Source organism: Eubalaena glacialis, chromosome 11, assembly GCF_028564815.1.
Source record: "Eubalaena glacialis isolate mEubGla1 chromosome 11, mEubGla1.1.hap2.+ XY, whole genome shotgun sequence".
Classification (NCBI taxonomy): domain Eukaryota; kingdom Metazoa; phylum Chordata; class Mammalia; order Artiodactyla; family Balaenidae; genus Eubalaena; species Eubalaena glacialis.
The window spans coordinates 108,864,139-108,878,370 of record NC_083726.1 but is presented as its reverse complement, the minus strand read 5'-3'; the positions used below and the strand labels follow the sequence as shown (position 1 = coordinate 108,878,370).

General features: G+C 33.2%; 1 protein-coding gene across 2 annotated transcripts; it reads left to right on the top strand.

The window, feature by feature from the left end:
* Positions 1–4,528: 4,528 nt before the first annotated feature.
* Positions 4,529–13,979, top strand: KLRF1 (killer cell lectin like receptor F1). Of its 2 annotated transcripts, XM_061205770.1 has the most exons (6): positions 4,529–4,613; positions 6,738–6,836; positions 7,705–7,860; positions 11,264–11,403; positions 11,778–11,890; positions 13,871–13,979. In XM_061205770.1, exons 1-6 carry the CDS (start codon positions 4,529–4,531, stop codon positions 13,977–13,979), a joined length of 702 nt encoding a protein of 233 aa, XP_061061753.1. The 2 variants fall into 2 exon arrangements, with proteins under 2 accessions (XP_061061753.1, XP_061061754.1); XM_061205771.1 differs by lacking the exon at positions 7,705–7,860.
* The last annotated feature ends 253 nt before the right edge of the window (positions 13,980–14,232 follow it).

The window sequence follows — 14,232 nt, the reverse complement described above, 5'->3', positions numbered from 1 at the left end:
CCCAATCACCCAATTCATCACACACACCCCCCACCCCCCCAACTTGATGTTTTTTAGTGCTGTTTAAGCACTTAAAATGATTGGCTGAATTGACATAAAAATCTAAAAGAAATTTCTAAAATCTTCATAGCATTTTAAAAAACTATGATAAACTTGTAGTGTGGAAATTCAGATTCTTTTACACATTTCAATAGTACTGAAAAGAATACAGTTTTCTTACAAATTTTAACTATAAATAACAAGAATTATACAAACTGTACATTCAGATTAGCTTGACAAGCAAATTCTTTTTTTTAAACATCTTTATTAGAGTATAATTGCTTTACAATGTTGTGTTAGTTTCTGCTGTATAACAAAGGGAATCAGCTATATGTATACATATAACCCCATATCCCCTCCCTCTTGCGTCTCCCTCCAACCCTCCCTATCCCACCCCTCTGGTGGTCACACAGCACCAAGCTGACCTACCTGTGAGATGCAGCTGCTTCCCACTAGCTATCTATTTTACGTTTGGTAGTGTATATATGTCAATGCTACTCTTTCACTTCGTCCCAGCTTACCCTTCCCCCTCACCATGTCCTCAGGTCCATTCTCTATGTCTGCATCTTTATTCCTGTCCTGCCCCTAGGTTCGTCAGCACAACTTTTTTTTTTTTTAGATTCCATATATATGTGCTAACATACAGTACTTGTTTTTCCCTTTCTGACTTATTTCACTCTGTAAGACAGACTCTAGGTCCATCCACCACACTACAAATAACTCAATTTCATTTCTTTTTACGGCTAATATTCCATTGTATATATGTGCGACATCTTCTTTATCCATTCATCCGTCAGTGGACACTTCGGTTGCTTCCATGTCCTGGCTATTGTAAATAGTGTTCCAATGAACATTGTGGTACATGACTCTTTTTGAATTATGGTTTTCTCAGGGTATATGCCCAGTAGTGGGATTGCTGGGTCATATGGTAGTTCTATTTTTAGTTTTTTAAGGAACTCCCATACTCTTCTCCATAGTGGCTGTATCAATTCACATTCCCACCAACAGTGCAAGAGGGTTCCCTTTTCTCCACACCCTCCCCAGTATTTATTGTAATTTGAATATTGGTGTGTTTAATGTTGTCCCAGAAGTCTCTGAGACTGTCCTCACTTCTTTTCCTTCTTTTTTCTTTATTCTGCTCTGCGGTAGTTATTTTCACTATTTTATCTTCCAGGTCACTTATCCGTTCTTCTGCCTCAGTTATTCTACTATTGATCCCTTCCAGAGAATTTTAAATTTCATTTATTGTGTTGTTCATCATTGTTTGTTTGCTCTTTAGTTCTTCTAGGTCCTTGTTAAATGTTTCTTGTATTTTCTCCATTCTATTTCTGAGATTTTGGGTCATCTTTACTCTCATTACTCTGAATTCTTTTTCAGGTAGACTGCCTATTTCCTCTTCATTTGTTTGGTCTGGTGGGGTTTTACCTTGCTCCTTCATCTGCTGCATATTTCTCTGTCTTCTCATTTTGTTTAACTTACTCTGTTTGGAGTCTCCTTTTCGCAGGCTACAGGTTCGTAATTCCCATTGTTTTTTGTGTGTGCCCCCAGTGGGTGAGGTTGGTTCAGTGGCTTGTGTAGGCTTCCTGGTGGAGGGGACTGGTGCCTGTGTTCTGGAGGGTGGAGCTGGATCTTGTCTTTCTGGTGAGCAGGACCCTGTCCGGCAGTGTGTTTTGGGGTGTCCATGAGCTTAGTATGATTCTAGGCAGCCTCTCTGCTAATGGGTGGGGTTGTGTTCCTGTCTTGCTAGTTGTTTGGCATGGGGTGTCCAGCACTGGAGCTTGCTGGCTGGTGGGTGGAGCTGGGTCTTAGTGTTGAGACAGAGATCTCTGGGAGAGCTCTCACCGACTGATATTATGTGAGGCCGGGAGGTCTCTGGTGGTCCAATGTCCTGAGCTCACCTCTTCCACCTCAGAGGCTCAGGCCTGACACCAGGGCAGCACACCAAGACCTGTCAGCCACACGGCCAGGTACATGGGGATTTTCTTGCCTTTTGGGAAGTCTGAGGTTTTCTGCCAGTGCTCAGTAGGTGTTCCGTAGGGGTTGTTCCACATGTAGATTTATTTTTGGTGTATTTGTGGAGAGGAAGGTGATCTCCACCTCTTACTCCTCCGCCATCTTGAAGGTCTCCACCGAGAAGGAAATTCTAATATGCTAGATTCTCATTTAAATTTTAAAAATCAATTATTAAAATAAAAGCACATTTGTAGAAGTAACAGAAACATCTAAACATGCTATGGATTTGATTTATTTTTTTATCTCTACACTAATTTCTGAGATCAGATTTGACAACAGGTCTCTGGAAACTGGGAGTTACTTATATCCAAGATGATTCTATCTGAGCCACAGATTCTCTGGTCCTTCCATATCATTGGCTTCTGTTTTTGGTCATCAGACACTCACCACCCAGGAGCTGGCGACAAGGTATAGATTGTTATTCATTCCATGTTTCTTTTCTTTCCTCTCTGTCAACTTAATTGTGCATGGTGTTTGGCTCATGTAATGACCCAGATTGTCATTATTGTAGGATCTGTGTTCTTGGTGGTGTTTTTATTGGACATTTTATTTACCAGGACTATCAGGGGAAATGGTACTAAAAGCTGTAAATAGCCTGGATTCAAGGCATAGTTCTCTTACACCTTGTGTAACAATAACCCAATTTCAGCCTATGTAGTTGTCCTCTTCTCAGCCTGTTGTTTTAATGATTGAGAAGCCAAAAATGCTAAGAGGAGGTCTCAGCTTCCAATTCATCAGTACTTCAATCATGTTCCTTATTAGAAGTTTTCTCTTGGGCATTAGGAGCTCTAAACCCAACAAAAACAAGGTCTTGTAGAAAGGGAGCAATTTTTTTTCAAGTGGATTGTTAGGTGTAATAATGGGGTACCACTTCAAATTTGAATCTTAATTTCATGCTTTGGTTCAAAGACCTGTACATTCTGGCTATGGCACCAGCTAGTGTCAATAATATGCCCTCAGAAAATCATTTTATCATCCTTTCTAGCTAGTTACTTACAGATAAGTAAAGTAACGTCTATAGGCATGAGTGGATTGTCAAATATTCTTTTTTTTTTTCTACAATGTCAAATACAAGGTTGTGTTGGGAAACCATTACAACAGATAATACATTCTTTAACTCTATAAATGGTGATGCTAGCAGAAGCACTGCAGGCAGAGAAGTCAAATCTGTTATGAAAATATGTGATTATTTCTATGAAGATAAAGCACTATCAAGTCTGTGATGGCAGGGGCTTAAGTAACAGATATGCCATCAAGTGGCTGGCTGGTCTCCCTAAGAGAATGTACTCTGCTTTTGTCTCTGCCCTTGACAGATTGGGCATTTAGCAGAGATTTTACCAAAATCAACCTTGATTAGGGAAGACCATATTATTGAGCATTTAGATAGCTTCCATCCTTGCTGTCTTGGACAATTTTACAGGTGTCCATTTAATAAGTTCCAGGATGGATGGGGAGAGGATGACTGGCATCCAAAATGTCTTTCCTCAGTCTTCTGTCTCACCAGTGAAGTCTCATGGATAAAACCTTTGGGTTTCCATTCTAGATTTGCTATAATTCCAGAGATTTGGGATTTAGTTGCCCCAATTTTAAACTCCTTTATTCCAACTTATAAAATTAGTATTTCCAGAACTGTGTTACTCTTTTTAATTTGGGCTTGAGGAATGTTTTAGAGTGATAAAAAATTTCATAAATTGGATTTGGTGATGGTTGCACACATCTATATATTTGTTAAGAATCATCCAATCATATACCTACAATGGGTGAATTTCATTGTATGTAAATTAGACCTCACTAAAGCTAAGAGAGAAAAATCTCAAATATCTGCCCATCTCATGAATATTGGGCAACCTCTTCAAATATCAGAAAAAGTCATTGGAAAATATGATTTGTTTCCTAAATTCTCCCTGAAATTTTTTTCTATGTAGGATGCCTTTAGAATGCCAAAAAAATGCTGCCAGTATTTTTTCTTTAAATTATGCTATTAAATTATTAATATAATTTGTAATCAATGTTGTTTTAGGATCAAGAAATAATTTAATTGTTAGGTAATTGCAAGCTATTAAAATAAATATTAATATATTAGGAAATGTAATTGAAAATTCACATATTTAAGCTAATGCAAAAGGCAGCTAGCTATATATTATTTAATTCAATTCAAAAAGGGTATAATTTTCATTCCCCTGACTTTACAGGTTTATCAGGAGACATTTTTAAAAGAACAAAACATAATATTAAGTTCAATATGTGGTGGACAGTTGAGGAATTATGTGTTATGTTTGTCATGGGAAATAAACTTTAAAAAGTAACATTTCCTTTGAGGTTTTCACCAGTAGATGAAACTGTGAACCCTTTTATGTACCCTGAGTGGACCATTTGAGGACAATATCTGAAGAGCAGCAGACTTATTATTCTTCTCTTATTACATATTAAAAAAAACCCCATACACTTATACACACACATTCACTCACATTTGAAGATGCAAGATGAAGAAAGATACATGACCTTGAACGTACAGTTGAAAAAAAGGAGTTCTATCCAAACATCCCAACTTAAATGTCAAGGTATGGAATTCAGGGTTTTTTTTTTTTTTAATTGCTGTGGATTAATATGGGTGTGGATTTAATATGAGTTAATATTAATATGAATATTAATGTGGATAGTAGTTTCCATTATTCTGTATTTTTTTTTTCCTGTTCTTGGGCTGTTTCATTTTTGTGATGTTTCCCTCTCTCTGTCTCTGCTTCTGTCTTTTCTCTCTGTCTCTCTCTGTCTCTGTCTCATTTATCAATGTGGGACTAACAGATATTAGCTTTTAAAGTAATATTCTGTCTCATATTATTAAGGATATACTTAGGAAATATACACATTCAATTAAAATTAATTGTTAAAAAGTGAATATTTGGTGCAAGTCATCCACCTCCTTACCATGCATAAAATATGACATTTTAAAATACCAATTTTTAATTCAGCTTGTCAAAAATTTTAAAATATGTTTTCCACCAGGTGAAAAAGTCTGTTTTGGACAATACAGATGTTAACATGAAAGACCACAAAATGTAGTGGCTCTTCTGTGAAAACTTTTCTCACATTCAGTTTGTAGATGTCACTTGGAAACCAAAATGTGTCAGTGCAGAAAAGGAGCTCGAGAAACTGCAAATAATAAATTTGCAACTCTTAGTTATTCAAGTGGCATATGCTAATAACCATTCTTTACTGATGTATTTTGCTGGTATTTAGTAAAGCTTGCTAATATTTAGTAAAGTTTGGAGTAAGTAAAACATATTACATTTGAATCTAATTGACAATTTCATATTTCCATCTTTTTCAGTGTTTACTTAACTATTCTCACTTGTTTGTTCTTCCAAATAATTTTATAATAGATTTTGCAGACTCTTTCACTGTGAACAACAAAATCAAAAACAAACGGATGTAGTTTTGTAGTATACTAAATGCTTCCTAATTTATCAATTAACTTAAGGAACATTTATCTCTGACACTTAGCCTTCAATCCAAACATGGCTGAATTTCCACTTGTTCAAGTCTGCATTCATGATATTCTGTTTTTTCATTTGTTTGTTTGTTTGTTTAGTTCTCCTCAGATCAGGTTGGAGCACTTCTTTTTAAATTTACTTCTAGTTTCCTCTTTGTTTTTTCTTTTGTTCATGTGTCTCTATTAAATATGATATTAGCTTCATTAGGCAAAAAACTGTTCTATTGAACAAGTACCCATCTATTTCTGCTTTATTTTTTAGCATAAAATTGTTGGATTTTATAATTTGTGTTTTTTACCTCTGTGAGATGATGATACATTTCCCCCTAGCTCTATTAATGTGATATTAATGGATTTCTTACTATTGAATAACCCTTGTATTCCTAGAATAAATCCAACATGTTCATGGTATGTTTTGGTTACTACTAATATTTTTAAGATTTTTGTGTGAACACTCTTAAGAGTCACTGGTTTTTGTTTGTTTGTTTGTTTAAAATATGTTTATTTTTTGATGGTAAAAGGCTTGTGTTTTAACCTTATAAGTTAAATTATACCACTTCTCTACAGGATAATGAAAATGCTATTTTCTTCATAAGGCTGAATATTAACATGCCTCAAATTCATATTGTGAAAGTTGTCCCATGATATTTAGGAGAAGTAATTGAGTCTGAGTTGAATTTGAACAGACTTCCACACCCTTTATCATAACGTTTTCTGATAAACATTTATTTGATTTTTAAAATAATGGCATTTTATTGCACGTGCTAAAATCTTGGAATTTATTGGTTATCATTAGTAATATATCAAAATATTCAAAAACAATGTGGGAATGAAAAATATTAATTAATTGAATTCTGATAAATCTTATTTTACTATCTTGTCAATATTACTACAAGAGAAAAGCTTTGTACTAATTCTCTGAAATACTGTTCTGTGTGGTTTACTATGCTCTTTCTTGATTGGGAGTGGCAACTTCAAAAGTAGTTTTTCTAGTCCCACCATTCTGATCACCCAGAGTATTATCATTACTAGATAAAATAAATATGTATTTTTCTCTTTACTTAAGTTTTATGTTTTTATTGCCTAATATTCTTTGATATTCAAAACCCATATTGTGTATAATCCTATTATTACAATTGCTATCACTTCATAGGAATGGGCTTTTCTAAACTAATTTACGTGATTAATCTCTCAGATTGTTCTGTGGTGTTGCGCTGGTATAAAATCTTACTGGGGATATCTGGAACAGTAAATGGTATTCTGGTTTTGACTTTGATCACCCTGTTTCTGTTAGGTAAGTTAAAAGCTCTTAATTAAATAAAAATATGAAAAAAATTTTACTTGTCTCATGACTCTTTTCATCTTCATTCATTCATTCATTCTTCTTTATACTAACAAAGATTTAATAAGGAGCTACTATGTATAAAGCAATATATTATACCCCCCAGTAACATATTTAATAAGTAGTCGAATCAAGTAAGTATCTCATTCTCAAGTGGCATACAATTTACTAGAAGAAAAGTGTGTGTGTGTGTGTGTGTGTGTGTATGTAATGTATCTGAAACCATATTTTTGGATTTCTTAGATGTTTGTGAATAGATTGAATTCCATTATTTTTCTTTAAAAATTTATACATTTTATCTAAGATTGTATTTAGTTTATTCTTGTTTTTGTCCAAATATTTACTGAGCAACTACTAGACCCCAAACATTACTACAAATCCTTCAAATTTAAAAAAAAGGAACATACATGGTGAGAAATCTCATATCTTAGTGGAAGAAACAGATTTTAAATAAATAATTATAGTAGAATGGGCTAAATACAACATCATAGTCTTCAGCAAAAGATTAAGAAAGCATGGAAAGAGCATGTATACTCCCTAGAACTGGAACTTTACTTTATTTACTATTGTATTACCAGTTCTTATGACAATGCCTGGCACAGAGTAGATCCGCAACAAATACATGTGTTATAAGTGAATTAATTGTGTAATATTTTAATTTACTTTTCATTAAAAAAACAAAACATTTTTAAAAGAAAATTTCTAGCTATTCCTTCAGTTATTTCTTGTTCCAATCATCAGAATCATTCCGAAGAATTTGTCTCTGAGACAGTGCCGAGAGAAGACATTTTCCCAATCTTAAAATAATCCTGTTTTCAAGTTTCTCAGGAAGTGTTGCTAAAATGCCAAAAAGGAAATAATTCAAATATCACCCAGCAAGATGATTTTGAATACCTGAAAGTGAATAGTAACACAAGAGGAAATATAAGTAAGAAGGATGCAGGCCACTGTGTTTCAAGAGCTACAGACCATCAAGGTATCTCTTAAGGCTTTGGCCTATACCACTTTTAATCTTTTGGACTTTCTAAGTTTGAAAAATCCTATTGAACAGGTATGCAGTAGACTAAATTAACAAAGATTTGATATAAATCTACTTTTTACTCAAAACTTGATTCATACATTTTGAAATTTTTTGCAGTGGGAGGAGAGTTGTAAAACAGAGCATGACAAATTGGCTCTTCCCTCTAGGAGTTTAAAACCATGTTGAGACATATAAATATAGAAAGTTAATTGTGATCATAAGGAAGTATGTAAATAACTATTTTTGTCTCTTATCCTTTTTTGTAATGGATAAAAGTAATTACATCTAACAAATTATCTGTTATGATTTTTAAGCTTAGAACTTGCAATCACACAGAATTTTGGAAAACTGTTCTTTCCCCTTTCAACTTTTTTTTAGTTTAAGTTTTTAACACTTAGCTCTTTGAGCGTTTGACATTTATTTTATAGTACGATATGTGAACAAGGTACATACTGATTTATTTTGTAATTATTTGTCAAAGAATTTTTCTTAAATCCACTAGTTTACAGTCCCCTTTAATCCCATATAAAAATGTCATATATATTATGATTTACTTATTAACACTCTTTTCTTTCAGATTATCTGTCTGTCTTACATGTACTAGTCCTAATCCAACTGAAATATCATAATTTTACCATGTATTTTACATTCTAATTCCTCATTATGTTATATATAGCAATGGAACCTTTTCAGAGGTAAGACAGCTTTGATATGTAAACGTAGAATCATATAGACACCACTGAGCATTCATTAAAGTCAGTCTAAATACTGTATAATTGAACTATAAGATTTGAATTTCCTATTAATTTTCTTCCTTTTAAATTGAGGTAATATTAACAAACATAATTATTTAAAATTAAACAATTCAATGGTGTTAAGACATTCAAATGTGCAACCACCATATCTATCTACTTCCAAAACATTTTCATCACCCAAAAAAGAAATCCCATACCCAATAAGCAATTACTCCTCATTTCCTCTCCCCCTGTCTCCTAGCAACAACCAGTCTGCTTTCTGTCACTATGGATTTACCTATTCTGAATTTTCATGTAATGGACTCATACAATATTTTACCTTTTGTGTCTTTCTTCTTTCACTTAGCATAATGTTTTTGAAGTTCATCCATGTTGTACCACATATCAGCACTTTATTCCTTTTTATGGCTGAATAATATTTCATTGTATGTATATATCACAATCTGTTTAAGCTGGAAATACTAACCAATGTGATCTACAGAGTAAAAGAAATCCCAATCAAAATTCCAATGGCCTCTTTGCAGAAATGGACAAGATGATCCTAAAATTCACATGAAATTGCAAGGGACCCTGAAGAGCAAAACAACCTTGAAAAAGAAGAACAAATTTGGAAGATTCACATTTTCCAATGTCAACACTTACTGCAGATCTACAGTAATAAAAACAGTGTGGTACAGGACTTAAGACAGACATGTAGATCAATGGAATAGAATTGATCCAGAATTAAGCTCATACACCTATGGCTAAATGATTTTTCACAAGGGTGCCACAACCATTCGATGTGGAAAGAACAGTCTTTTCAACAAGTTGGGCTGTGTCAACTGGACATCCACATGCAAAGAATGAATTTGGACACCTAGCTTATGCAGTACAGAAAAATCAATTTAAAATGGATAAAAGACCCAAATGTAGGAGCTAAACTATGAAAGTTTTACAAGGAAAAATAGATATAAATCTTTATAACCTTGGATTAGACAATGATTTCAAATATGATATCAAAAACACAGGTGGCAAAAGAAAAAAATAGATAAAATGGATATCATCAAAAGTAAAAAGTATTTGTTCATTAAAGGGCATTTTAAGAAATTGAAAAGACAACACACCTAATGGGAAAAAATATTTGCAAATCATATATCAATTAGGTGTCCACTATCCAGAATGTATAAATAACTTAAAGCTTGAAAAAAGACAACTCAATTAAAAATGGGCAAAGGACATGAATAGACATTTCTCCAAAGAAACTATACAAAAGGCCAATAAGTGCTTAACATAATTAATCATTAAGGAAATGGGAAATCAAAACCACAATGGGAAACCCCTTCACACTCACTCAGGTACCTATAGTCAAGCAAAAATAAGTGCTGGTGAAGTTATAGAAAAATTGCTCATACATTGCTGATAAGAATGCAAAATGCTTCAGCACCATGGGAAATAGTTTGTCAGTTTTTCAAAAAGTTAAACATAGAATTATCATATAACCCAGCAATTCAAGTCTTAGGTATACACTCAAGTGAATGGAAAAATATATCCATACAAAAATTTATACATGAATGTTTATAGAAGTAGTATTGATAATAACCAAAACAACCCAATGTTCATCAGCTGGTAAATGGATAAACAAAAGATGCTACTTCCATGCAATGGGATATCATACAGCCATACAGCCATAAAAAAGAATGAAGTGCTGCTACATGCTTCAACTGGATGAACCTTGAAAACATTACGCTAAGTGAAAAAGCCAGACACAAACAGCTATACATTATATAATCCCATTTACATGAAATATTCATCATAGTCAAATCCATAGATACAGAAAGTAGACCAGTGATTGCCAAGGCTCAGGGTTGGGGGAATGGGTAGAGGCTGCTTAATATTTGTGGGGTTTCATTTTGGGGTGATAAAAATATTTTGGAGTTTTGCACACCTTGTGGATGTTCTAAAACCCATGGCATTTGTACTTTAAAATGGTTAACATGGTGAATTTTATGTTACATGAATTTTATCTCAATAAAAAAAGGAGATTGTAAAGGTGACAAGTTTGAATAGTTATATTTGTCTGTGCTTATATTTTTACATTATACCACATTTTTCTTCATTATTATTCTAAAAGTCTCAGATATTTTCAATTTGAGAATACCTCAACTTAAATTTAAGAAAATCAAAGGACTTGATGAACTTGCAATAATAAAGAAGTTAAAAAAACTGTTATTCATCTCAGTGTTACTTAGTATTACTTAATATTAGGAGATATTAAAGAACAATTTCCGCAGATAGAATGACACAGATGCTAAAACTTTTTATGGATACATTCTAAGCAAATGGTATAGATAATATTTTATCTAATCTCTCAAATAACATTAATGCAATATACATCGTAATTATTCATATTATTTTAGTAACCATATCTGATTATGACATGAAAAAAGTCTCTTTACCTCTGTCTAGGCTTTGCTTCATCTTACAAAACTAATTTTCTTAACTCCTATGAACTATCATATGTATTTTGGACAACTTCTGAATCTAAACACTTTGTTATGAGTGATTTTATCATAGCTCTACTCTTTTTCATACAATATGTAAGTATCCTCACTGTCAATTTGTAGGAATGTGCCCATCAGAATGGCTCAAATATCAAGAAAAGTGTTATTGGTTCTCTAATGAGTTGAAAAGTTGGAGTGACAGTTATGAATATTGTTTGGGAAGAAAATCTCATCTACTAATTATTCAGGACCAACTTGAAATGGTAAGTGGTTTAGTATCATGCTTATGGCATTGGCCTTTTTGCAGTTAAAAATGGCTTATCTCAAATTTCTTCCCACCCTTTCATTAAACTATTTTTTATCTTGATTACTGAGTTTTTGGTGCCCTTTTAAATTTTGTGCTCAAAGCCAGTGCCTCCCTTGACTCATGCTAATTCTGGTCTGAATATTTGTATTCAATTTGCAAGTAGTGTACATGCGAGTAGTATATAATGTATGTGTAAATAAGGTATGAATTGATTAGTATAAGGATCCTCACGCAAATGTTAGTTGCCCAGTAAAATTCTAAAATCTTACTTAGTATGTCTAAATTATTAAACTATTCTGTTCATTTAGTTACTCCTCACCCTCTTTTTAGGCTTTTATACAGAAAACCCTAAAACAATCAAACTACGTGTGGATTGGACTTAACTTTACTTCCCTGAAGAGGACATGGACCTGGGTGGATGGTTCTCCATTGGATTCAGAGATGTGAGTCTTTCCTAAAAGGCAATCTGATTTATTGTTTATCACAGAACTCATCTCCTTAAAGCACCTACAAATCCACCAAAATGAACTCACATAGTTCTTGGTACTAAAGAACTTGAAAGGATGAAAATTAATGTTAGCTGGAGTAATGACAGATATTTTGGTTTGGTTTTCAAAGCAAAAGGATTTGAAAACAATAATGATTGTGCACTTATTATTTCAAAACTACTCACACTTTATATGGAAAGGGGGACTGAAACAATGTAGTCTTCTGTTTTGAAAGTTCTAAATGCTTTTTAAGCCATCTTTAGCAATTAAAAAAACTGTATACAATTTTTGTTTTGTATGATTATCATCATGTTAAAAAACAAACAAGAAATACAAGACAGAACAAAATAATCCTGAATGCTGTCAGCAATTGCATGTTATTGAGATTTTTAAAAATTTTATGAATGTTTTTGTGCACTTGTATTAATTTTATAATCAAATATTTAATTAGAAATACAAATAGTAAAACCAGTAAACTCAAATCTTATCCCTATGTTGGTAGGCAGACTAATGGTCCCCCAAAATGTCCTAATCCCCAAATCCTATGAATATGTTACTTTAAGTGCAAAAGAGACTTCATGAGTGTGATTAAATTAATAATGTTGAGCTAAGAATATTCTGCTAGATTATTCGGGTGGGCCCAATGTAATCTCAAGAGTCCTTATAAGAGGAAGGAAGTAGGGGCAGGCTCAGAGGAGACTTGAAGATAAACACAGAGTTCCAAGTTATCTGACTGATACCAAGGAGTACAGGCAGCCTATAGTACTTGCAAAAGTCAATGAACAAATTTTCCCCTAGTGCCTGCAAAAAGCAGCTCTGCAGACATTTGATTCTAATCCTTTAAGACCAGTTTTGGACTTCTGATATCTAGAACTGTAAGATAAGAAATTTGTGTTGTTTTAAGTCACAAAATTTGTGGCAATTTATTACAGCAGTGATAAGAAACATTCACTATGGTAACCAACTTAATGAATAGTATGTGTTATTTTCCCTTCACTCCTATCTCATCATTAAATATTACTTATTTTCTATCTCACTGCTCTAAATTAATCAATCTAAGGAAGTCAACTGAAGACATCTTTGGAATGGAGAATAAAAGTATGGATGTGTATCATCTAAGGATAGAGTTGTATCACTGGACATGACCTGATTGGCTACTTATGAAGATGCTAACCTGGGTTTTCTCCTCATGCCAAATTCACTCAACACCACCTATACAAAATTCAAATATAAAGGTGTATAAGTTCAAATATAACAGTGTATTTTCCAATATGAAAATCCAATACTTACTTGTCTATTATTATTCTGGGAGCTTTGATGATCATGGGTCTGTTTTCCATGATACCTTCTTGAACTTTTTTCCTAAGTTAAATAAATTCCTAACAGAATAAATCACTAAGACTACAGTATTTTAGAGATAACTTTACTATTGTATTTAACATGTTGTTTTATAGATAAGTAATACAACAAATGTACAATTTATTTAGGGCTTACATGGGTCAGTTTGTGTATTGAGTTCTTTACAAACATCAATTCATTTAACCTCTATAACAATATCATGAGATAAATATTATTATAACTATTGTACAATAAGATACGAAAAGACAAGAAACGTTAAGTGAGCAGTTCATGTGACTCAATCTGTTTTTAATCTAATGGATGACATGGAACAATGGAAAGAATACTAGCATAGAATTATGGGCACAAATTTCTTCTTAGCTCTGTCATTTGCAAACAGACTCTCGGGGAACTGTCTGCCAATCACAGACAGTAATACTAAGTTACAGAGATATTGGAATGTTTAATGAATCAAGGTATTTGAAAATTCCTCGAATATTTGAATTACCTTTTAATTAAGGGAGGGTATTAACTGAAAACACAAATGGATGTCTTCAGCAACAATGATTAACTAAGTATTCATCTTCTCTTCTGCAGATTCTTCATAAAAGGACCAGCTAAAGAAAATAGCTGTGCTGCCATCAAGGAAAACAGAATTTACTCTGAAACTTGCAGCAGTGTTTTCAAATGGATTTGCCAATATTAAAATTTTAAAAGTGATAGTGGAATAATCAAGGATCAAAGTTCTTTTGCCTAACATTAATCTTCAGGAGTAAGAATTTAAAATTGCAGTGAAACACCAGCCTCGCTTCTCTATTTTCCCCCGATCATCTCCATGGGTCCTAGCCACAGAGTAACCCATGTTAGCAATCTAAAATATACCCTTCTGATTCTTTATGTGATAATGTAATCCAGAGTGAACCCGTGCATTTATATTCATGATTTAATTCACCTTTTCT